At 44.2% G+C, this 26042-nt stretch overlaps 1 protein-coding gene across 1 annotated transcript in view; it reads left to right on the top strand.

The window, feature by feature from the left end:
* The window catches only part of hmcn1 (hemicentin 1), a 238272-nt gene that overhangs the window by 146866 nt on the left and 65364 nt on the right, over positions 1 to 26042 (top strand). The window contains exons 35-52 of the mRNA XM_031838031.1: positions 2321 to 2475; positions 3235 to 3358; positions 3585 to 3686; positions 4398 to 4574; positions 6160 to 6311; positions 7881 to 8004; positions 13092 to 13267; positions 13735 to 13831; positions 18172 to 18294; positions 18590 to 18745; positions 18875 to 19159; positions 19603 to 19770; positions 21669 to 21782; positions 23014 to 23100; positions 23257 to 23448; positions 23759 to 24046; positions 24228 to 24373; positions 25063 to 25213. Of these exons, the coding sequence (XP_031693891.1) occupies positions 2321 to 2475; positions 3235 to 3358; positions 3585 to 3686; positions 4398 to 4574; positions 6160 to 6311; positions 7881 to 8004; positions 13092 to 13267; positions 13735 to 13831; positions 18172 to 18294; positions 18590 to 18745; positions 18875 to 19159; positions 19603 to 19770; positions 21669 to 21782; positions 23014 to 23100; positions 23257 to 23448; positions 23759 to 24046; positions 24228 to 24373; positions 25063 to 25213 (2817 nt within the window). The remainder of the gene's footprint in view (positions 1 to 2320; positions 2476 to 3234; positions 3359 to 3584; positions 3687 to 4397; positions 4575 to 6159; positions 6312 to 7880; positions 8005 to 13091; positions 13268 to 13734; positions 13832 to 18171; positions 18295 to 18589; positions 18746 to 18874; positions 19160 to 19602; positions 19771 to 21668; positions 21783 to 23013; positions 23101 to 23256; positions 23449 to 23758; positions 24047 to 24227; positions 24374 to 25062; positions 25214 to 26042) is intronic.

Below are 26042 nucleotides of genomic sequence, written 5' to 3'. Positions count from 1 at the left end.
TAGAAGCCGTTAGGAGCCTTTGGTCCGAGACTTTGCGCTCCGGTACCACTTGCCGTGCGGTTGCAGAGAGAACAGTCTATGACTTGGGTGACTGGAGTCTCTGACAATTTTTTGTGCTTTCCTCTGACACCGCCTGGGCCGTACGCACTTCCCTCTGTAGCGCCTTACGGTTAGATGCCGAGCAGTTGCCATACCAAGCGGTGATGCAACCAGTCAGGATTCTCTCAATGGTGCAGCTATAGAACTTTTTGAGGTTCTGTGGACCCATGCCAAATCTTTTCAGTCTCCTGAGGGGGAAAAGGTGTTGTGTGTGTTTGGACCATGATAGTTTGTTGGTGATGTGGACACCAAGGAACTTGGAACTCTCGACCCGCTCCACTACAGCTCTGTCGATGTTAATGGGGCCCTATTTGGTCTGCCTTTTCCTGTAGTCCACAATCACCTTCTTTGTCTTGCTCACATTGAGGGAGGGCTTGTTGTCCTGGCACCACACTACCAGGTCTCTGACCTCCTGCCTATAGGCTGTCGCATCGTTGTCGGTGATCAGGCCTACCTCTGTTGTGTCCTCAGCACACTTAATGATGGTGTTGGAGTCATGTTTGGGAGTACAGGAGGGGACTAAGTACACACCCATGAGGGGCCCCAGTGTTGAGGATTAGCGTGGCAGACGTGTTGTTGCATACTCTTACCACCTGGGGGAGGCCCGTCAGGAAGTCCAGGATCCAGTTGCAGAGGGAGGTGTTTAGTCCCAGGGTCATGAGCTTAGTGATGAGCTTTCTCGGCTTCGTCTTGGCTGTGTGCTTAGTGTCGTTGTCCTGTTGGAAGGTGAACATTTGTCCAAGTCTGAGGTCCTGAGCACTCTGGAGCAGGTTTTCATCAAGGATCTCTCTGTACTTTGCTCTGTTCACCTTTGCCTTCATCCATGTCTAGTCTCCCAGTCATGTTTCCTACAGACGTGACGCTTGGCATTCAGGCCAAAGAGTTCAATCTTGGTTTCATCAGGCAAGAGAATCTTGTTTCTCATGGTCGGAGAGTCCTTAGGTGCCTTTTGGCAAACTCCAAGAGGACTGTCATGTACCTTTTAATGAGGGGTGGCTTCCGTCTGGTCACTCTACCAATAAGGCCTGATTGGTGGAGTGCTGCAGAGATGGTTGTCCTTCTGGAAGGTTCTCCCATCTCCACAGAGGAACTCTAGATTTCTGTCAGAGAGACCATCGGGTTCTTGGTCACCTCCCTGACCAAGACCCTTCTCCCATGATTGCTCAATAGTCTTCCAAACTTCTTCCATTTAAGAGTGATGGTGGTCACTGTGATCTTGGGGACCTTCAATGCTACAGCATTTTTTTGGTACCCTTCCCCAGATCTGTGCCTCGACACAAACGTCTCGGAGCTCTACGGACAATTCCTTCGACCTCATGGTTTGGTTTTTGCTCTGACATGCGCTGTCAACTGTGGGACCTTATGTAGACAGGTGTGTGCCTTTCCAAATCATGTCCAATCAATTGAATTTACCACAGGTGGACTCCAATCGAGTTGTAGAGACATCTCAAGGATGATCAATGGAAACAGGATGCACCTGAGCTCAATTTCAAGTCTCATAGCAAAGGTTTTGAATACTGATGGAAATAAGTTATTTCTGTTTTTTATTTTTTATAAATTTGCAAACACTTCTAAAAACATGTTTTCGCTTTGTCATTATGGGGTATTGTGATGTCATTATGGGGTATTGTGATGTCATTATGGGGTATTGTGATGTCATTATGGGGTATTGTGATGTCATTATGGGGTATTGTGATGTCATTATGGGGTATTGTGATGTCATTATGGGGTATTGTGATGTCATTATGGGGTATTGTGATGACATTATGGGGTATTGTGATGTCATTATGGGGTATTGTGATGTCATTATGGGGTATTGTGTGTGTAGATAGCTGTATGTTGCTATGTCGTTCATTTCATGGTGTGATGTTGTTTATCTTTTGCTCTAAATGGAAAACCTGGGCTGAATATGTTGTAGTTTTGCATGCATGCATGCTCTTTGATAATATTGAATTCTGGAATGTCTTTTCCTATAATTCTGGTATGTCTTTTACTATAAAAGACATACCATCTGCTATTTTCCTATGTGGAATCTGTTTTTCTCTTTGCCTCCCCAATATCCTCTCCATTTATCTGTAATCACTCTCTATGTTTTCTTTCTTCCACTCTTTTCTCCCCTTTCCTCTCTCACTCATTCGTCTCTTCGACCTATCCTCTCTCTCTTTTCATCTCTCTCTCTTTGCATCTCTCTCTCTTTTCATCTCTCTCTCTTTCACTCCAGTCCCTCCATCCATCCGCTCCACCGGTGCCTCTGAGAGGTCTGTGGTCCTCCACAAGCCCATCAGCCTCCAGTGTGTTCCCAATGGCACCCCTCTCCCCAGCATCACCTGGCTCAAAGATGGCCGCCCTGTGGACACCGCCCAGGAGCACCTGAAGGTACAGGACATGACTCTACCTCCCCATTTGGCCATCTCTGATACTTTTGTTCTAGCTCCCCCCTTTGTTCAGGTTTATTATTATTCTAAGTCCCAGTTACAGTAATACTCTAGATGTTATTGTTATTCTTAGTCCCAGTTACAGTAATACTCTAGATGTTATTGTTATTCTAAGTCCCAGTTACAGTAATACTCTAGATCTTATTCTCAGTCCCAGTTACAGTAATACTCTAGATGTTATTGTTATTCTAAGTCCCAGTTACAGTAATACTCTAGATGTTATTGTTATTCTTAGTCCCAGTTACAGTAATACTCTAGATGTTATTGTTATTCTAAGTCCCAGTTACAGTAATACTCTAGATGTTATTGTTATTCTAAGTCCCAGTTACAGTAATACTCTAGATGTTATTGTTATTCTCAGTCCCAGTTACAGTAATACTCTAGATGTTATTGTTATTCTCAGTCCCAGTTACAGTAATACTCTAGATGTTATTGTTATTCTTAGTCCCAGTTACAGTAATACTCTAGATGTTATTGTTATTCTAAGTCCCAGTTACAGTAATACTCTAGATGTTATTGTTATTCTAAGTCCCAGTTACAGTAATACTCTAGATATTATTGTTATTCTTAGTCCCGGTTACAGTAATACTCTAGATGTTATTGTTATTCTAAGTCCCAGTTACAGTAATACTCCAGATGTTATTGTTATTCTCCCAGCTGGTCAGATGTAGTTCATGTGTGTGTTTCCGTGTTTCCATAGCTGGAGTCGGCCGGTAGGACACTGCATATCACGGAGGCCAGACTAGAGGATGCTGGGAGATATACATGTGTGGCAACGAACGCAGCAGGAGAGACCCAGCAACACATGCGCCTCAGTGTCCATGGTAACAGCAGATCCAAAACTCCCCAAACTCTCACTAGGTTTCTCTTCCTGTCTGTCTACCTCTCCTTTTCCATCCTTCTTCACCTCTTCCTCTTGCTCAGTGTCTCTCCCACCCATCTCTTTCTTGTTCACTCTCTCCCTCTCTCTTTCACTCTTCTGTCTCCCTCTCCCACACTCTCTCTGCGTCTGCTGTGTCTGCTACTAAACCATATTATGCCATTCTACAGAGCCTCCAAGCGTCCCTTATTCTGGAGAGACCTTCAATGAGACCATCATAGCAGGCTACCCCATCCAGCTGGAGTGCAAGGCCACAGGGAGTCCAGTTCCTGGTAAGACCTCTCCAACCATAACCCTTGACTTCTACTAAGTTATATTACTTACTACAATATAAAACCACATACCAATGTGCATATTCAACTTTTTTTATTTTCAAAACAGCAGGTGTTTCTCTAAAGATCTAATATCACAGGAATATTTTCACGAGCAAGCTGTTTTAAGCAATTGCACGCTTCTAAGGAAGACATTTTATTAGAGAGAATTTATTTCACCTGCATCTATGCCCCCTTGGCAGACTGGCTATGTTGGCATAGTGATCTGTAGTCTAGTTTATGGATCAATAAGAGCAGCCTGTTGAGAACCAATAAAGATTTTAGATTCAATACTTTATGGCAATATTTTATACTTTATTCAGTACTTTATGGCATTATGTTATACTTTATTCAACACTGTATGGCTGTAAAGAAAACTGGATGGAGAACAACTGATAGAGGCTAGCTGTGTCTACATGTGGTGAAAACAGTGGACATACGTTCATCCTTCCTTTTCATCTCGTATCTGAGAAGAACTGAATAGGTCTTTAATATTATACCCCCAAAGGTACACTAGACTGCAAATTCCATACAGTATCTATCCATCATATTTCTTTCACAATGAGAGAAGCCAGATAAGCTTAACTTAAAGAATGAAGGAAGAGGATAGATTTCATGAGCATCTGGACACCGTCTTTACCTGTCTTTTCTTATCTGTGTCGATGCGGTCAGCCATCACCTGGTACAAGGACGGTCGCCCTCTAACCAGCGCAGCCGGGGTGACCATCCTGAAGCGCGGTCAGCTGCTGGAGATCGACCGTGCTCAGCTGTCCGACGCCGGGCTGTACCGGTGTATAGCGGTCAACGTGGCCGGAACCTCAGAGCTCTCTCACAGGCTGCAGGTGTACGGTGAGTGAACGCTTGACCTCGTCCACATAAAGTACTACGACAGCAGCATGACCACATTGTGTTGGTCAGATGTGTAAAAGAATGGAGGAATGGAGGATCAGGTTGGGTCAGTGCCCACCTGACAGATGCAGGTATTTAGTTACACACTGACAGACAAATACAGATGCCTTTGGACCAGTCAGCCAATAACATGTTGCTGTCTCGATTCAAAGGGCTTTTGAGACGGGGATGTCAGAACACTCTTAACCCAGTCCCAGTATAGCAACGCTCAGTGAACATTAGACACTGAAGGATGATTAAAACACATTAACATCCTATTAAATCCTTATGAAGGCCTACGGCATTATTCTGCTTTGTAGGAAGAAACAGACCCATTTATCTACCTCTTTCATGTGAACACAGGATTTGATGATGATGATGATGATGATGAGGATGAGGATGATAAACAATGTGGATCACCAGACAGGGTGATGTCATCACATAAGGCCATGACAAGAGCTTCTTTTCTTAACATGAGATCACCGCATCAGTCGACTTTTTCTCGCAAATCTCACATTGACACCAGTGCATGATGGACATGAGTAACGTGCACAGATCTGAAGTTAGGATTGGTCCCTAGGAGTGTATGAGACGTGTGAGACTTAAATGGCACCCTATTCACTATATAGTACACTACTTTAGTACACTACTTTAGCCCATAGGGCTCTGGTCTAAAGTGGTGTACTATATAGGGAATAGAGCTCTGGTTGAAAGTAGTGTACTATATAGGGAATAGGGCTCTGGTCTATAATAGTGTACCATATAGGGAATAGGGCTCTGGTCTATAGTAGTGTACCATATAGGGAATAGGGCTCTGGTCTACAATAGTTTACTGTATAGGGAATAGGGCTCTGGTCTATAGTAGTGTACTATATAGGGAATAGGGCTCTGGTGTAAAGTAGTGTACTATATAGGGAATAGGACTCTGGTCTATAGTAGTGTACTATATAGGGAATAGGGCTCTGGTCTACAATAGTTTACTGTATAGGGAATAGGGCTCTGGTCTATAGTAGTGTACTATATAGGGAATAGGGCTCTGGTCTACAATAGTTTACTGTATAGGGAATAGGGCTCTGGTCTATAGTAGTGTACCATATAGGGAATAGGGCTCTGGTCTATAGTAGTGTACCATATAGGGAATAGGGCTCTGGTCTATAGTAGTGTACCATATAGGGAATAGGGATCTGGTCTAAAGTAGTGTACCATATAGGGAATAGGGCTCTGGTCTATAGTAGTGTACCATATAGGGAATAGGGCTCTGATCTATAGTAGTGTACCATATAGGGAATAGGGCTCTGGTCTATAGTAGTGTACCATATAGGGAATAGGGCTCTGGTCTATAGTAGTGTACCATATAGGGAATAGGGATCTGGTCTAAAGTAGTGTACCATATAGGGAATAGGGCTCTGGTCTATAGTAGTGTACCATATAGGGAATAGGGCTCTGGTCTATAGTAGTGTACCATATAGGGAATAGAATGCCATTGGAGATGCAGCCTGTGTGTCTGTCTGTGTGTGTGTGTAATGCTCCTCTACTCGCCTGGCAGTGCCACCTGCCATCTCCAGCCGCAGTGCCATGGTGACGGTGGTGGTGAACGACCCTGCCAGACTGGAGTGTGAGGCCACCGGCGTTCCTCTGCCAAGTCTCACCTGGCTCAAAGATGGCAGCCCTGTTGCCAGTGTCTCCGATGGCATACAGGTAACCGCCCAGCTCCTCAACATTTGTGTGTGTGTGTATGTGTGTGTGCATATGTGTCTGTCTGCGCAACTATTAACTTCTTGCGTCGAGCCATCCCGGATCCGGGATCGTGAATACAGCCTCAAGCTCATTACCATAATTTTCATGAAAATCGCAAATGAAATGAAATTAATATGCTAACTCTCAAGCTTAGCCTTTTCTTAACAACACTGTCATCTTAGATTTTCAAAATATGCTTCTCAACCATAGCAAAACAAGCATTTGTGTAACAGCTAGCGCACCTAGTGTAGCATTTAGCGTTAGCATTAGCAGGCAACATTTTCACAAAAACCAGAAAATCATTGAAATAAAATCATTACCTTTGAAGAACTTCAGATGTTTTCAATGAGGAGACTCTCAGTTAGATAGCAAATGCTCAGTTTTTCCTGAAAGATGATTTGTTTAGGAGAAATCTCTTCGTTTGGTGCGTCACGTTTAGCTACGAAAAAAACCTGTATCCAGGAGTGTAATTATCCCTGCAGCTCATCAGCATAACACAACGTTAACTATTCATGAAAATCGCAAATGAAATGAAATTAATATGCTAGCTCTCAAGCTTAGCCTTTTGTTAACAACACTGTCATCTCAGATTTTCAAAATATGCTTCTCAACCATTGCAAAATAAGCATTTGTGTAACAGCTAGCGCGGCTAGCGTAGCATTTAGCATTAGCATCAGCAGACAACATTTTCACAAAAATCAGAAAATCATTCAAATAAAATCATTACCTTTGAAGAACTTCAGATGTTTTCAATGAGGAGACTCTCAGTTAGATAGCAAATGCTCAGTTTTTCCTGAAAGATGATTTGTTTAGGAGAAATTGCTCCGTTTGGTGCGTCACATTTGGCTACCAAAAAAAAACGAAAATTCAGTCTTCAAAACGCCAAACTTTTTTCAAAATTAGTCCATAATATCGACTGAAACATGGTAAACGTTGTTTAGAATCAATCCTCAAGGTGTTTTTCACATATCTCTTCATGATATATCGTTCGTTGAAAGCCTTCTCTCTCCTCTCAATCACTGGATGACTGCGTGCAGCTTGTAGATTACGCACCAATTTAGACAAAGGACACCGGGCGGACCCCTGGAAAATGTAGTCTCTTATGGCCAATCTTCCAATGATATGCCTACAAATACGTCACAATGCTGCAGACACCTTGGAGAAACGATAGGAAGGGCAGGCTCATTCCCGGCGCATTCACAGCCATATAGGGAGACAATAGAAAACAGAGCTTCGAAAATTCTGCCCATTTTCTGGTTGAAGTATCATCTTGGTTTCGCCTGTAGCATGAGTTCTGTGGCACTCACAGATAATATCTTTGCAGTTTTGGAAACGTTAGAGTGTTTTCCTTCCAAAGCTGTCAATTATATGCATAGTCGAGCATCTTTTCGTGACAAAATATTGCGCTTAAAACGGGCACGTTTTTTTATCCATAAATTAAAAGAGCGCCCCCTATATCCAAGAAGTTAATTTGTGTGTGTGTGTGTGTTTCTGACCTGTGTGTGTGTGTGTGTCTCTCCTCCTCTGTAGGTGTTGTCCGGTGGTACAGTGCTGTCTCTCAGCAGTGCTCAGGTCAGTGATACAGGGAAGTACACCTGTGTGGCTGTCAACGCAGGAGGAGAGCAGCAGAGAGAATATGACCTGAGGGTGTACGGTGAGTCCAACCTCCCTCTGACTGAAACACATCTCCATGATCACCTTCAGATACTGCTTAAAGTTGTGTACTATCCATCCAGTTGTATACTATCAATCCAGTTGTGTATTATCAATCCAGTTGTGTACTATCAATCCAGTTGTATACTATCAATCCAGTTGTATACTATCCATCCAGTTGTATACTATCAATCCAGTTGTATACTATCAATCCAGTTGTATACTATCAATCCAGTTGTATACTATCAATCCAGTTGTGTACTATCAATCCAGTGCATGATAACACATTTTAGTCACCAGAGACATGATCTTATTTAACCCAGTACTCTCTATAAGAACTTAGTTATTCTTATAGGTATTATGTTGTCTGTTATTGTACCAGCTCTACTGCATGATAGGGGTCTCCAACCTTTTTGAGCGTGAGAGCTACTTTTAAAAAAATGAAACATGTCATGAGCTACTAATATTTTTCAAACGTTCAAATATGAACATTCTTCTCCTCACCCTTGCAACTCTTTCCAGGTCATTACTGTTCAAGAGAAAGTAGGGCACTATGTTCAAGAGAAAGTAGGGCACTATGTTTTCTGTCAATATACCTGGTAAAATAATGGTTCATAAACAACTCTAAGGTAAAACCCGTAATTCTTTCCCGAAGTTATGTTTTATATTTTCTCAAATTATGTTTTCTCAGTTTTATCTTTCCTGGTTTTAGATTTGTTTGTGTTTTTCACTCTCAAAATCACAATGGTTCATGGAGAAACAGCGAAATTTGATTTTCTGAGTCCATGCCAATGATTAAATCACATCGGAAGACCTTTTATTTTGGTGTGGAAGAAATATACTGTATGACATACTGATACAAAGATATATTAAAATGTATGGAATGCTGAGTACCTCATCCGTGAGCTAATTTGTGGAATGTTCAAAGCGAGTCCAGTAAATATAACATATAGGATATACACGGCAACATTTTAATGACTGTTCAAAGAAGCTTTGACATGGCCATACTCCTGGGAAGGAAGTATGGTTTGTGTTCCAGTTTGGCATTTCAATAAACCTTGTCGTTTTTGCTTAGAGAGTTGATGTTGACAGCCAATTAGTTTTGAAAATACTACATTTTAATCATTTTTCTCAATTTAAAAAGAATTTGAGAGAAGTGATTGGAGTGTTATGAAGAGTTTCAGACAGATTGGCTCAGTGTGTGTGTGTGTGTGTGTGTGTGTGTGTGTGTGTGTGTGTGTGTGTGTGTGTGTGTGTGTGTGTGTGTGTGTGTGTGTGTGTGTGTGTGTGTGTGTGTGTGTGTGTGTGTGTGTGTGTGTGCGGGCAGGTGGGTATGAGTATGTCCAGGTGTGGGTGTTTGGATGTGTGTGTATTTGTGCGTGCCTGTACCCAAAATGCCCATATGTCTTCTGTTTCTTTAAAAAGATCAAAGGATGGCGTCCAGAGAAATGAAGACAGATTTGTTGTGGTAATTGCTACCACTCTAGAACGACTTCCTGTGTCTGGCCAAGTAATCCTGCCAGCTAGCCTGTCTAAACCTTTCACATGACACGTGTGTTGTGTCTGTCCAGAGAAATACACATTTGAGGAAATTGGCTTTTAGTCAGTCCAGATTAGAAACGTTGTGGAAGAGAAATCAATCATATTGAGGACATATTTTAGGAATAGGCTGAAGCAGAGGTTTTTGATTGGCTTCAAAGTGGGATTACAGAGAAATTGCCTCTCATAACTATTAGACAGAGTGATTGAGTGTTGAAGTCAGAGACGGCCATTTTAAGGGAGGAAAACAGACATTTATTTTGTTTTCATTCTGAGACCTCTCTCTCTCTCTCTCTCTCTCTCTCTCTCTGTCTCTGTCTCTTTCTCTCTGTCTCTTTCTCTCTGTCTCTTTCTCTCTGTCTCTTTCTCTCTGTCTCCCTCTGTCTCCCTCTGTCTCTCTCTCTCTCTCTCTCTCTCTCTCTCTCTCTCTCTCTCTGTCTCTTTCTCTCTGTCTCTTTCTCTCTGTCTCTTTCTCTCTGTCTCTTTCTCTCTCTCTCTCTCTCTCTCTCTCTCTCTCTCTCTCTCTCTCTCTGTCTCTCTGTCTCTCTGTCTCTCTGTCTCTCTCTGTCTCTCTCTCTCTCTGTCTCTCTGTCTCCCTCTGTCTCTCTCTCTCTCTCTCTCTCTCTCTCTCGCTCTCTCTCTGTCTCTGTCTCCCTCTGTCTCTCTCTCTCTCTCTCTCTCTCTCACACTCTTTCTCTCAATTCAATTCAAGGGGCTTTATTGTCATGGAAAACGTGTTTTACCATTGTCAAAGCAAGTTGGGTAGATAATATACAAAAGTGAAATAAACAGTAAAAATGAACAGTGAAAATTACATATGTATATATACAGTGTTGTAACAATGTACAAATGGTTAAAGTACACAAGGGAAAAATAAATAAGCATAAATATGTAGATATGGGAGTTTATTAAAATTGGGTTTGTTTTCGAATTCTTTGTGGATCTGTGTAAGCTGAGGGAATTATGTGTCTCTAATATGGTCATACATTGGGCAGGAGGTTAGGAAGTGCAGCTCAGTTTCCACCTCATTTTGTGGGTAGTGAGCACATAGCCTGTCTTCTCTTGAGAGCCATGTCTGCCTACGGCGGCCTTTCTCAATAGCAAGGCTATGCTCACTGAGTCTGTACATAGTCAAAGCTTTCCTTAAGTTTGGGTCAGTCATAGTGGTCAGGTATTCTGCCACTGTGTACTCTCTGTTTAGGGCCAAATAGCATTCTAGTTTGCTCTGTGCTTTTGTTAATTATTTCCAATGTATCAAGTAATTATCTTTTTGTTTTCTCATGATTTGGTTGGGTCTAATTGTGCTGCTGTCCTGGGGCTCTGTGGGGTGTGTTTGTGTTTGTGAACAGTACCCCAGGACCAGCTTGCTTAGGGGACTCTTCTCCAGGTTCATCTCTCTGTAGGTGATGGCTTTGTTGTGGAAGGTTTGGGAATCGCTTCCTTTTAGGTAGTTGTAGAATTTAACGGCTCTTTTCTGGATTTTGATAATTAGTGGGTATCGGCCTAATTCTGCTCTGCATGCATTATTTGGTGTTCTACGTTGCACACGGAGGATATTTTTGCAGAATTCTGCATGCAGAGTCTCAATTTGGCATTTGTCCCATTTTGTGAAATCTTGGTTGGTGAGCAGACCCCAGACCTCACAACCATAAAGGGCAATGGGCTTTATGACTGATTCAAGTATTTTTAGCCAGATCCTAATTGTTATGTTGAATTTGATGTTCCTTTTGATGGCATAGAATGCCCTTCTTGCCTTGTCTCTCAGATCGTTCACAGCTTTGTGGAAGTTACCTGTGGCACTGATGTTTAGGCCAAGGTACTGTATGTATAGTTTTTTGTGTGCTCTAGGGCAACAGTGTCTAGATGGAATTTGTATTTGTGGTCCTGGTGACTTTTTTGGAACACTATTATTTTGGTCTTACTGAGATTCACTGTCAGGGCCCAGTTCTGGCAGAATCTGTGCAGAATATCTAGGTGCTGCTGTAGGCCCTCCTTGGTTGCTGACAGAGGCACCAGATCATCAGCAAACAGTGGACATTTGACTTCAGATTCTAGTAGGTTGAGGCCGGGTGCTGCAGACTTTTCTAGTGCCAGCGCCAATTCGTTGACATATATGTTGAAGAGGGTGGGGCTTAAGGGTGGGGCTTAAGCTGCATCCCTGTCTCACCCCACGGCCCTTTTTTTTCAATTTGAACCGCACACTTGTTGTTTGTGTACATGGATTTGATCATGTTGTATGTTTTACCCCCAACACTACTTTCCATCAATTTGTATAGCAGACCCTCATGCCAAATTGAGTGGAAGGCTTTTTTGAAATCAACAAAGCATGAGAAGACTTTGCCTTTGTTTTGGATTGTTTGGTTGTAAATTAGGGTGTGCAGGGTGAATACATGGTCTGTTGTACGGTAATTTGGTAAAAAGCCAATTTGACATTTGCTCAGTACATTGTTTTCATTGAGGAAATGTACGAGTCTGCTGTTAATGATAATGCAGAGGATTTTCCCAAGGTTGCTGTTGACGCATATCCCACGGTAGTTATTGGGGTCAAATTTGTCTCCACTTTTGTGGATTGGGGGGGGGGTCAGTCCTTGGTTCCAAATATTGGGGAAGATGCCAGAGCTAAGGATGATGTTAAAGAGTTTTAATATAGTCAATTGGAATTTGTTGTCTGTATATTTGATCATTTCATTAAGGATACCATCAACACCACATGCCTTTTTTGGGTTGGAGGGGTTTTATTTTGTCCTGTAGCTCATTCAAGGTAATTGGAGAATTCCCTCTCTGCCTCTCTGTCTCTGTCTGTCTATCGGTCTGTCTTTCTCTCTCTGTCTGACTCTCTCTATGACTTTCTCACTCTCTCTTTCATTTTCTTTCTCTTTCTCTCTCTCTCTTTTTCTCTCTCTTTCTCTCTCTCTCCTTTTTATTCTCTCTCTCTCTCTCTCTCTCTCTCTCTCTCTCTCTCTCTCTCTCTCTCTTTGTCTCTCTCTCTCCATGAGGTCAGTGTCTGGGTCCGATAACGGCCCAGTGCCAGCTACATCGTGGGAAACGTAGTCAGCTCTTGACAAGGAGTGACAACCAAAGTTCAAGAACTGTCTTGGAACTCTAGAGAGAGGAACTGTTCTAACCAGATCCTCTGAAGCTTTAACAGATGGTGAAAGCCTGTTGAAGTGACTCAGCCTGGCTCAGTTCGTTATCTGACTTTATCTGACAGCAGCTCATTGTTAAGCTGATCTAGCCCAGGATGTAGTGGTACCATATAGGACTGGCACCAGACTTATACATTGTCAGAGCTGTGGAATGGCATTGTTTGGTGCTTACAGTCTTAGGTGTGGGTAAGAGTCAACAAGTCAGTTTCTTCAACTTTATTGAGGTATATTTTTGGGACCATTTTGTCCAGGGGTGAAAATGGGTTCACCGGATTCCCAATGTGAAATAATTTTGACATGTAAACTTTTAAGTGAGTTAAGGGATTTTACATTGTTGGGTTCCCACTTTCCAGTGTGACTTTTATTGTCGCTGACGCTGCTTCTGTGTATTTATGTGTTACAGTGCCACCCAACATCATGGGTGAGGAGGTGAATGCCACTGTAATGCTGGGTCGCTCGGTAGAGCTGCGTTGCCAGAGTGACGCGATCCCTCCTCCCACTCTGTCCTGGCGCAAAGATGGCCGCCCGCTCTTCAGGAAGCCAGGACTGACCGTGTCGGAGGATGGGAGTGTGCTGAAGGTACGGTATTTCTATCCTTCCCTCTCTCTCTCTCTCTCTCTCTCTCTCTCTCTCTCTCTCTCTCTCTCTCTCTCTTTCTCTCCCTCTCTCTTTCCCTCTGTCTCTCTCTCTCTCTTTCTCTCTCTGTCTCTCTCTCTCTCTTTCCCTCTGTCTCTCTCTCTCTCTCTCTCTCTCTCTCTCTCTTTCCCTCTCTTTCTCTCCCTCTCTCTTTCCCTGTCTCTCTCTCTCTCTTTCTCTCTCTGTCTCTCTCTCTCTCTCTCTGTCTCTCTCTCTCTCACGCTCTCTCTCACGCTCTCTCTGTCTCTCTCTCCCATTCTCTCTCTCTTTCTCTATCTATTTATATCTAACCCTACTCTCTACACACCTCTCTGACTCTCCATGCCTCTCATTGATTATTGATTTTGACTGGTAGGTTGACAGGCCTATCCTATCTCTTGTATCTTACTCTCTGTGAATGTGATTGGCAGATTGACAGTGCTCAGGTGCAGGACTCCGGCAGATACACCTGTGAGGCCACCAATATCGCTGGCAAGACTGAGAAGAACTACAACCTCAATGTCTGGGGTGAGTTGCTGCTCTGTCTGTCTGTCTGTCTGTCTGCCTGTCTGTCTGCCTGTGCACATCATGTGTTTTCTAAATAAATTGTACTGAACAAAATATAAACACAACAGGTAAAGTGTTGATCCCATGTTTCATGAGCTGAAATAAAAAAAAATCCCAGAAATGTTCCATATGCACAAAAAGCTTATTTCTCTCAAATGTTGTCCACAAATTGGTTTACATCCCTGTTAACATTTCTCATTTGCCAATATAATCCATCCACCTGACAAGGGTGGCATATCAAGAAGCTGATTAAACAACATGATCACTAGACCCCATGCTCACTCGGCTACTCACATGCTCACTCGGTATGCCTCTCCCTAATGTCAATATGCCTTATCCATTGCTATTTTGGTTAGTGATTTTTGTCTTATTTCACTGTAGTGACACATGCAGGGACCTCACCTGGTTTAAATGGTGTCTCTAGAGACAATACCTCTCTCATTGTCACTCAATGCCTAGGTTTACCTCCACTGTATTCACATCCTACTATACCCTTGTCTGTACATTTTACTCTCTGTTCCGAACGTACTAGACGACCAGTTCTTATAGCCTTTAGCCGTACCCTTATCCTACTCCTCCTCTGTTCCTCTGGTGATGTAGAGGCTAATCCAGGCCCTGCAGTGCCTAGCTCCACTCCCATTCCCCAGGCGCTCTATTTGTTTACTTCTGTAACCATAAAAACCTTGGTTTCATGCATGTTAACATTAGAAGCCTCCTCCCTAAGTTTGTTTTATTCACTGCTTTAGCACACTCTGCCAACCCGGATGTCCTAGCCGTGTTTGAATCCTGGCTTAGGAAGGCCACCAAAAACCCTGAAATTTCCATCCCTAACTATAACATTTCCCGACAAGATAGAACTGCCAAAGGGGGCGGAGTTGCAATCTACTGCAGAGTTCTGTCTTACTATCCAGGTCTGTGCACAAACAATTTGAGCTTCTACTTAAAAAAAACACCTTTCCAGAAACAAGTCTCTCACCATTGCCGCTTGCTTTCGACCACCTTCTTCCCCCGGCTGTGCCCTGGACACCATATGTGAATTGATTGCCACCCATCTATCTTCAGATATCTTCAGATCTATCCTCGTACTGTTAAGTGACCTAAACTGGGACATGCTTAACACCCCGGCCGTCCTACAATCTAAACTAGATGCCCTCAATCTCACACAAATTATCAATGAACCTACCAGGTACAACCCCAAATCCGTAAACACTGCACCCTCAAAGATATCATCCTAACCAACCAGGATCTCAGCGATCACTGCCTCATTGCCTGCGTCCGTAATGGGTCTGCGGTCAAACAACCACCCCTCATCACTGTCAAACGCTCCCTAAAACACTTCAGCGAGCAGGCCTTTCTAATCGACCTGGCCCGGGTATCCTGGGAGGATATTGACCTCATTCCGTCAATAGAGGATGCCTGGTTATTCTTTAAAAGTGCTTTCCTCACCATCTTAAAGAAGCATGCCCCATTTAAAACATTTTGAACCAGGAACGGATATAGCCATTGGTTCACTCCAGACCTGACTGCCCTTGACCAGCATAAATACATCCTGTGGCGTACTGCATTAGCATCGAATAGCCCCCGCGATATGCAACTTTTCAGGGAGGTTAGGAACCAATATACACAGGCAGTTAGGAAAGCAAAGGTTAGCTTTTTCAAAAAGAGATTTGCATCCTGTAGCACAAACTCCCAAAAGTTCTGGGACACTGTAAAGTCCATGGAGAATAAGAGCACCTCCTCCCAGCTGCCCACTGCACTGAGGCTAGGAAACACTGTCACCACCGATAAAGCCACGGTAATTGAGAATTTCAAGAAGCATTTTTCTACAGCTGGCCATACTTTCCACCTGGCTACCCCTACCCTGGTCAACAGCCCTGCACCCCCCACAGCAACTTTCCCAAGCCTCCCCCATTTCTCCTTCACCCAAATCCAGATAGCTGATGTTTTGAAAGAGCTGCAAAATCTGGACCCCTACAAATCAGCCGGGCTAGACAATCTGGACCCTCTCTTTCTAAAATTATCCGCCGCAATTGTTGCAACCCCTATTACTATCCTGTTCAACCTCTCTTTCGTATCGTCTGAGATCCTCAAAGATTGGAAAGTTGCCATGGTCATCCCCCTCTTCAAAGGGGGAGACACTCTAGACCCAAACTGTTGCAGACCTATATCTATCCTACCTTGCCTTTCTAAGGTCTTCGAAAGCCAGACTGACAGATCACCGACCATTTCGAATCCCACCGTACCTTCTCCACTATGCAATCTGATTTCCGAGCTGGTCATGGGTGCACCTCAGCCACTCTCAAGGTCCTAAACGATATCATAACCGCCATCGATAAGAGACAGTACTGTGCAGCTGTATTCATCGACCTGGCCAAGGCTTTCGACTTTGTCAATCACCACATTCTTATCGGCAGACTCTACAGCCTTGGTTTCTCAAATGACTGCCTTGCCTGGTTCACCAACTACTTCTCAGACAGTGTGTCAAATCGGAGGGCCTGTTGTCCGGACCTCTGGCAGTCTCTATGGGGGTACCACAGGGTTCAATTCTCGGGCCGACTCTTTTCCCTGTTGATTCTCTGATCGACCTCTATGCAGACGACACCATTCTGTATACTTCTTGCCCTTCTTTTTATACTGTGTTAACTAACCTCCAGACGAGCTTCAATGCCATACAACTCTCCTTCCGTGGCCTCCAACTTTTCTTAAATGCAACTAAATGCATGCTCTTCAACCGATCGCTGCCAGCACCTGCGCGCCCGTCCAGCATCACTACTCTGGACGGTTCTGACTTAGAATATGTGAACAACTACAAATACCTAGGTGTCTGATTAGACTGTACACTCTTCTTCCAGGCTCACATTAAGCATCTCCAATCCAATATTTTATCTAGAATCAGCTTCCTATTTCGCAAAACAAAGCATCCTTCACTCATGCTGCCAATCATACCCTCATAAAACTGACTATCCTAATGATTCTTGACATCAGCAATGTCATTTACAAAATAGCCTCCAACACTCTACTCAGCAAATTGGATGCAGTCTATCACAGTGCCATCCGTTTTGTCACCAAATACTACCCACCACTGCGAACTGTATGCTCTCGTTGGTTGGCCTTGCTTCATATTCATCGCCAAACCCACTGGCTCCAGGTCATCTATAAGTCTTTGCTAGGTAAAGCCCCACCTTATCTCAGCTCACTGATCACCATAGCAGCACCCACCCGTAGCACACGCTCCAGCAGGTATATTTCACTGGTCACCCCCAAAGCCAATTCCCCTTTCCTTCCAGTTCTAAGCTGGTGTGATGAGGGTTGAATAATGTGATGAGGGTTGAATAATGTGCGTAATGTGGTTAACGTTGATTTGTATTGTGATGTATTGTATTGTATTGTGATGAGCGTTGACGCTCTAACCACTAGGCTATCCTGCCGCCCCAGTATTGTGATGTATTGTATTGTATTGTGATGAGCATTGACGCTCTAACCACTAGGCTATCCTGCCGCCCCAGTATTGTGATGTATTGTATTGTATTGTATTGTGATGAGCGTTGACGCTCTAACCACTAGGCTATCCTGCCGCCCCAGTATTGTGATGTATTGTATTGTATTGTGATGAGCGTTGACGCTCTAACCACTAGGCTATCCTGCCGCCCCAGTATTGTGATGTATTGTATTGTATTGTGATGAGCGTTGATGCTCTAACCACTAGGCTATCCTGCCGCCCCAGTATTGTGATGCATTGTATTGTATTGTATTGTGATGAGCGTTGACGCTCTAACCACTAGGCTATCCTGCCGCCCCAGTATTGTGATGTATTGTATTGTATTGTATTGTATTGTGATGAGCGTTGACGCTCTAACCACTAGGCTATCCTGCCGCCCCAGTATTGTGATGTATTGTATTGTGATGAGCGTTGACGCTCTAACCACTAGGCTATCCTGCCGCCCCAGTATTGTGATGTATTGTATTGTATTGTATTGTGATGAGCGTTGACGCTCTAACCACTAGGCTATCCTGCCGCCGCAGTATTGTGATGTATTGTATTGTATTGTATTGTGATGAGCGTTGACGCTCTAACCACTAGGCTATCCTGCCGCCCCAGTATTGTGATGTATTGTATTGTATTGTATTGTGATGAGCGTTGACGCTCTAACCACTAGGCTATCCTGCCGCCCCAGTATTGTGATGCATTGTATTGTGATGAACACCCCCTGTTTTTTTCTTATTGTTATGACAGGTTACTGGATTACCACTCCGTTCATAATGCCATCCCAGTAGTGTAAATATCCCCTGTGTATCCCCAGTCTCTCCCAGTATCCGGGGTTCAGAGGATGTGTCTCCCATGACAGTGATTGAGGGAAGTCTGATCACTCTGGTGTGTGAGTCCAGTGGCATTCCACCTCCCAGCCTCACCTGGCGCAAGAACGGTAATAAGGATCGGTGTGTGTGTGTGTGTGTGTGTATGAGTGTATGAGTGTATGAGTGTATGAGTGTGTGTATGTGTGAGTCCAGTGGCATTCCACCGCCCAGCCTCACCTGGAGCAAGAATGGTAAGAAGTATTGGTGTGTGTGTGCATGCGTTTTAGAGTGTGTGTATGACTGTGTGTGTGTGTGTGTATGTTTGTGTGTGTGTGTTATTTGAGAGAGTGTGTGTGTGTATGAGAGTGTGTGTGTGTGTGTGTGCAGTTGTTTATCGTTGTGTGTGTGTATTTTATCTCTCAGGTTCAGAGTTGAAGTCGGACTCGAGGGTCCGGGCCCTGTCGGGGGGTCGTCAGCTACAGATCTCCGGTGCTGAGAGGACAGACTCCGCCTCTTACACCTGCATCGCCTCCAACGCCGCCGGCAACGCAGCCAAGGAGTACAGCCTGCAGGTGTATGGTACGAAAATAGTACAGAAACCTCACAGTGCTAAAAACGTGTATGTGTGTGTGTGTGTGTGTGTGTGTGTGTGTGTGTGTGTGTCCTCAGGAGGGCATGCTCTTCACTCACTCTCTCCTCTCACTGCAGTCCGCCCTTCCATCAGACTCAGTGAGGGGACCGCAGGAAATGACATCACCATGACAAGGGGAGGAGACATCACCCTGCAGTGCGAGGCTGACGGCGTGCCCCGCCCAGCGGTCACATGGCTGAAGGACGGTAGACCAATCACAGGCCAGCGTGGGGCTCAGGTGCTAAATGAGGGGCGGCTACTACAAATCAAGGACGCCAAGGTTTGGGACACGGGGCGCTACACGTGTGTGGCGGTGAATGTGGCGGGACAGGCCGACAGCAAGCATGATGTCAATGTACACGGTAAGACTCTCGTCAACATAGTGGAAGGGAGGGGTTGATGCATTACACTGGACTATATGGCTGAAATAAATGTATTCTGTACCTGCTAATATTATGATATTTTTGTTTCTCAGTTCCTATCAGCAGTTTGTGACCACATTCTGTACATGATATATGGTGTGTGTGTGTTTTGGTTTTACTATCCTTGTGGAGACCAGAAGTCCTCACAAGGATGGTAAAACAAGGAACATTTGGACAAGTGGTCCCCACAAGAATAAATGCTATTTTAGGCTTAGGGGTTAGATTTAGGGTTACAAATTAGGGTCAGGTTGAGATTTAGGGTTAGGGGTTAGGGAAAATAGGATTTTGAATGGAATCAATTGTTTGGTCTCCACAATGATAGTAATATAAATGTTTGTGTTAATGCGTGTCTTAATATACATGTATGTACATCCTCTCTCCAGTCCCCCCCAGTATCAGTGGTCAGACCCAGGTCCCAGAGAATGTGAGTGTGGTGGTGAACAACCCTGTGGCTCTGACCTGTGAGGCCTCCGGCATCCCCCTTCCTGCTATCACCTGGCTGAAGGACGGACGGCCAATCAGAGCCTCCAGCTCTGTCCGCGTCCTCTCAGGTTAGCTCCCCATTCGGTCTGGCTTGTGTGACATCATCTTGGTGAAGATGGTTAAGATGGCTGTCGTTGACTTGTATCCTTACAACCGTCTGTTGCTATGACAACGCTTTGTATCCTTATCCCCCTCATTTCCTTTGTGCTTAATGTCAGGTCACATGGTCAGGAATAAAGGTCCTTCTAGTTAAGTGGCCAAGGGAAGTAGGCGAGGAAAGAAACCCATGTTTGAGAAGTACAGGAATAATCAGGGCCTTCTATTACAACAATGGTCTCTGGTACTATCTAGCCACATCGTCTGACTCTCTGTGGAGTCACGTTGATCAATCTGTCTCCCAGCTACAGTTGAAAGGCCCAAACAGTTGCACTACATCAACTGTAATGTGATCAGTAGGACGAAGGCCAACCCCAACAGAGCTGCAGACGAGGCGGTGTGTAGAAAGACAAACCTCTGGGAGAAGGCAGGAGTTTTAGTTGTTGAACGCTTTAACAAGCTGCTCTCTTTGTGCGTCCAAAGACAACAGTCAGCAGTTCTGACTGCAGCTAGACTCAGGCCACGTCCCAACTGCCACCCTGTTCCCTAGATAGTTTACTACATTTGACCAGGGCTCTTGTTCAAAAATAGTGCACTCGATCGGGAACAGGGTTGCAGTTGGGACGAACCCTCGACCTCCTGAAGTTATGGTAGTCACTTTACCTCAGTCACTTCCTTTACCCTCCTAACTCACTCTAATACAAATACAGCCTAGCCTCAAACATGGACCCGCGGTCTGACCAGCGGTCACACACATCAACCGCAGCCTGACCGCCTTTTCAGGCTAGAGGATGTGAGGAAAGGGGATATGGCAGTTGTGATTGTGGTCAGCCAGGGAAATGGATTTGTGTAGAGGTGATTACTGGTTCAAACTCTGTGGGGTGTGGTCAGTAATTCTCCACTGAAGCAGGCAAGCCAGTTAACATTATATACATTTAAGAAAAATTATCTAAAAAAAGACAGCTATAAAATAATGATTTAATCCTACCATAAAAATAACGATTTAATCCTACCATAAAAATAATGATTTAATCCTACCATAAAAATAATGATTTAATCCTACCATAAAAATAATGATTTAATCCTACCATAAAAATAATGATTTAATCCTACCATAAAAATAATGATTTAATCCTACCATAAAAATAACGATTTAATCCTACCATAAAAATAATGATTTAATCCTACCATAAAAATAATGATTTAATCCTACCTTAAAAATAATGATTTAATCCTACCATAAAAATAATGATTTAATCCTACCATAAAAATAAATAAGCTCAGTCCTCTTCTAAGAGCCACATCTGTCTGGGACAATTTTCTACTTGAAATCAGAGAACATTGTGCTACTTGTCCTCTGGGATGGATCTGATGTGCTCCTTGAAGTTGGTGTTGAGTTTGTGTGTATGTGTGCGTGTGCGTGTGTGTGCGTGCGCGCGCATGGCCGTGTGTGTGTGAACTGGTTCCTGTGTCCAGATAATAACTGTTGTTTTTGAAGTAAAAAGAGAGAAAATAGGAACTGATCTGAGTTCATCTGTTTGAGTGGGTGTGTTTGAACAGCTGTGTCTTGGTCAGTGTATCCTGTTTCACACAGCTAAATGGATTTTTAGTGCCCCAGAAAGCAAACTGCATGGAAGCCACAATTGTGATGTGAGAGGGAGCATTTTGTCTGTTTGCACCTCTTTAGGCTCCAAACTGTCCCAAATTGCACCATATTCCCTATGTAAAGTAGTGCATTATGAAGGAAATATTTTACCATTTGGGAAGCAGAATAAATATTGACTTTAGATTAAGTTTTGAAAAAGAACAATCAAAGACACAGTGATTATTTAGAGACTTGAGCTCAACCAAGTATTGACATGTTTGTCAGGAGGGCGGAGCCTTCGTCTGATGCACGCAGCAGTGGAGGATGCTGGGAGATACAGCTGCATTGTGTCCAACACGGCCGGAGAGGAGAGGAAGAACTTTGACCTGGACATCCTGGGTAATGACGTCAATGACCTTTATCTTATCTCTCAGGCCTTTGACCTGAGAGAGAAATATGTTTTGCAGTATGACACTGGTGGATATTGTGATAGTGAGAATACCTGATAACCACTACTGGACGGACTTAACATGAACAACCAGTTTGAACGCAATGAAGCCTTCATAATCCCATTATAACGCCTACATAGATGGTTGAGGGCTGAGGGTAGGTACAGTAGTTGGTCAGTACAGTAGTTGTATTGCTCTTAACCTCTCTGGGATATGTGGGACAGTAGCGTCCCATTTGGACAAAAGCCAGAGAAAATGTTGGCTGGATTCACGTGTTGTGAATCCAGCCAACATATCAGATTTCAAAAAGGCTTTTCGGCGAAAGCAAACGATGCTATTATCTGAGGATAGCACCTCTGTAAACAAAGAGAGAGAAGCATATTTCAACCCAGCAGGCTCGACACAAAACGCAGAAATAAACATATAAATCATGCCTTACCTTTGACGAGCTTCTTCTGTTGGCACTCCAATATGTCCCATAAACATCACATATGGTCCTTTTGTTCGATTAATTCCGTCGATATATATCCAAAATGTCCATTTATTTGGCGCATTTGATCCAGAAAAACACCAGTTCCAACATGCGCAACGTGACTACAAAATATCTCAAAAGTTACCTGTAAACTTTGACAAAACATTTCAAACTACTTTTGTAACACAACTTTAGGTATTTTTTTAAGTAAATAATCGATAACATTGAAGACGGGATGATCTGTGTTCAATACAGGAAGAAAACAAACTGACGCCACCTTTCTGGTCACGCGCCTCTAACAAACAGTACATTTGAAGTGATCCTCGTTTTGAACAGGGCTACTTTTTCATTACACAAAGGAAAAACCTCAACCAATTTCTAAAGACTGGTGACATCCAGTGGAAGTGGTAGGAACTGCAAGAAGGTCCCTTAGAAATCTGGATTCCCAATGAAAGCTCATTGAAAAGAGAGTGACCTCAAAAAAAAAGAATCGGAATGGTTTTTCCTCAGGGTTTCGCCTGCTACATAAGTTCTGTTATACTCACAGGCATAATTCAAACCGTTTTAGAAACTTCTAATAATATGCATATCTTATCTTCTGGGGATGAGTAGCAGGCAGTTGAATTTGGGCATGCATTTCATCCGGACGTCAAAATACTGCCCCCTGTCACCAAGAAGTTAACCCTTTCCATGCATGTCATCTTTCCAGTCCCCCCTAGCATTGTGGATGAAGGCACGGTGCAGGATGCCAAGGTCAAGGAGAAACACAATGTGACACTGACCTGTGAGGTTGCAGGTCAGTGACATCATGGCAACACAACTCCACAATGACTAAAGTCTGAACGTATCTCAATCTAAAATAGACTATTTTACAGTTCATACATACTGTAACAGGAAATTATTTCACCATCCCGATGGTCGCTAAGATAACCTATTATTAACCGTTACCTAGGTAACCCAGTGCCGGAGATCACCTGGCTGAAGGACGGACAGTCATTAGGGACAGACAGACGTCACCAGGTGTTGTCTCACGGACGGTACCTGCAGATATCTGGTGCCCAGGTGGATGACACGGGCAGGTACAGCTGCCTGGCACACAACAGAGCAGGAGACCGCAGCAGACACTTCAACCTCAATGTACTGGGTAGGAGGACAACTACTCTCTCAGTATATTTTATTTACGTATGTATCCTTTATTTATACTGGTATAAAAAAATCCCATTGAGATCACATTTTCAGAGGGTTTGTAGGAGGCTTCTCTCAGTAAGTCACCGAGCCTGTGAAATCTGTCATACTTTATTTCCATTTTGAAACCATTGCGTGACATGCTAAAGCTTCACAAGATGTTATCACTTTGTCATGGCTGTGTTTAAGATAAGAGGTGCTGTAGTCTATAAGGTTTACCCCGGTGATTTATCCTATGCATCCACCCCCCCCCCCCCCCCCCCCCCCAGTGTCTCCCACCATCGTGGGCTCAGGTCCCGAGGGTTCGGCTGAAGAGGTGACGGTCACCCTGAGCAGCCCCACGTCTCTGGTGTGTGAGGTGCAGTCCTACCCCCCTGCCCTCATCACATGGCTCAAGGATGGGACGCCGTTGGAGTCCAGCCACAACGTCCGAGTGCTGCCAGGTGGGCGGACCCTGCAGATCCTGAATGCCAAGGAGGAGGATGCTGGGAGGTACACTTGTGTGGCCACTAATGAGGCTGGAGACAGCCTGAAGAACTACGAGGTCAAAGTTTACAGTGAGTGATAAAAACATTTTGAAAGATGGGAGTGAGACCTTGGGAGTGAGACCTACTACATTTTAACTTGTCCAATAAGGACACATCATTTTTTTGCCATGGTCTGTAACTACCTGTGTGGCTGTGTAATGTATGTAACTGTAACTCTCCTCTCTTCCTTACCTCCTGTCCTCTCCTGCAGTTCCTCCCCAAATCAATAAGAATGATGTCCCAGGTGAGGGGCTGGCCCCCAAGGAGGTCAAGATAAAGGTCAACAACACTCTGACCCTGGAGTGTGAGGCTCAGGCCATCCCTACACCCTCACTGCAATGGTACAAAGACGGACAGGTCAGCACTTTACCTGTACACACACTCTACACTCTCTCTCTCTCTCTCTCTCTCTCTCTCTCTCTCTCTCTCTCTCTCTCTCTTCTCTCTCTCTCTTCTCTCTCTCCTTCTCTCTCTCCCCTCCTCCCCTCTCTCTCTCTCTCTCCTCTCTCTCTCCTCTCTCTCTCCCCTCTCTCTCCCCTCTCTCTCTCCTCTCTCTCTCTTCTCTCACTCCTTCTCTCTTTCTCTCTCTCTCCCCTCTCCTCTCTCTCTTCTCTCACTCCCCTCCCCTCTCTCTCTCTCCTCTCTCCTCTCTTTCCTCTCTCTCTCTCTCTCTTCTCTCACTTCTTCTCTCTTTCTCTCTCTCTCCCCCTCTCCTCTCTCTCTTCTCTCACTCCTTCTCTCCTCTCTCTCTTCTCTCACTCCTTCTCTCTTTCTCTCTCTCGCTCCTCTCTCTTTCTCTCCTTTCTCTCTCTTCTATCTCTCTTCTCTCTTTTCTCTCTCCTCTCTCTTTCTCTCTCTCTCTCCTCTCCTCTCTCTCTCCTCTCGTTCTCGCTCCTCTCTCTTTTTCTCTTTCCTCTCTCTCTTCTCTCCTCTCTCTCTTTCTCTCTCTTTCTCTCTCCTGTCCCTCCCTCTCTATCTCTTTCACACACACACACACTGACCAAGCATCATTCTACAACTAACCCTGATATTCTTCTGTTCCCCAGGTGCTAAGGGCAGATGACCATGTGACAATTAATGCCAACGGTCGTACTGTCAGAATCAAACATGCTCAGGTGTCCGACACTGGACGCTACACCTGCGTAGCAACCAACATCGCCGGGGAGGACGAGAAGGACTTTGATATAAATATACAAGGTGAACTGCGTTCCTATTGCTTGTGCGATCTAGCCCCTCTGCAGGACTCTACTGTGAAGTCTTAGCAGAGGCTGCCATCTAGTGGTATGTTGGCTCATGAACTAGAGGAGAGTTGTAACTAGTCCACTCTACTAGCAGGTTATGAAGAATTTGGCTAATCTCATTCTTACTACATAACAGTGTTCTGTCTTAAAATCAGAATTCCTGGAATTTCCCAGGCATAGGCTGTCTAGGATATATGCCTGTCTAGGCTATATGCCTGTCTAGGCTATATGCCTGTCTAGGCTATATGCCTGTCTAGGCTATATGCCTGTCTAGGATATATGCCTGTCTAGGCTATATGACTGTCTAGGATATATGCCTGTCTAGGCTATGTGCCTGTCTAGGATATATGCCTGTCTAGGCTATGTGCCTGTCTAGGATATATGCCTGTCTAGGCTATATGCCTGTCTAGGATATATGCCTGTCTAGGCTATATGCCTGTCTAGGCTATATGCCTGTCTAGGCTATATGCCTGTCTAGGCTATAGGCCTGTCTAGGATATATGCCTGTCTAGGCTATAGGCCTGTCTAGGCTATATGCCTGTCTAGGCTATATGCCTGTCTAGGCTATATGCCTGTCTAGGCTATATGCCTGTCTAGGATATATGCCTGTCTAGGCTATATGCCTGTCTAGGCTATAGGCCTGTCTAGGATATATGCCTGTCTAGGCTATATGCCTGTCTAGGCTATATGCCTGTCTAGGATATATGCCTGTCTAGGCTATATGCCTGTCTAGGCTATATGCCTGTCTAGGCTATATGCCTGTCTAGGATATATGCCTGTCTAGG

The sequence above is a fragment of the Oncorhynchus kisutch genome, linkage group LG13 (genome assembly GCF_002021735.2).
Source record: "Oncorhynchus kisutch isolate 150728-3 linkage group LG13, Okis_V2, whole genome shotgun sequence".
In the NCBI taxonomy this organism is placed as follows: Eukaryota; Metazoa; Chordata; class Actinopteri; order Salmoniformes; family Salmonidae; genus Oncorhynchus; species Oncorhynchus kisutch.
The sequence above is the reverse complement of the archived record's forward strand: the minus strand, read 5'-3'. Positions and strand labels throughout refer to the sequence as shown.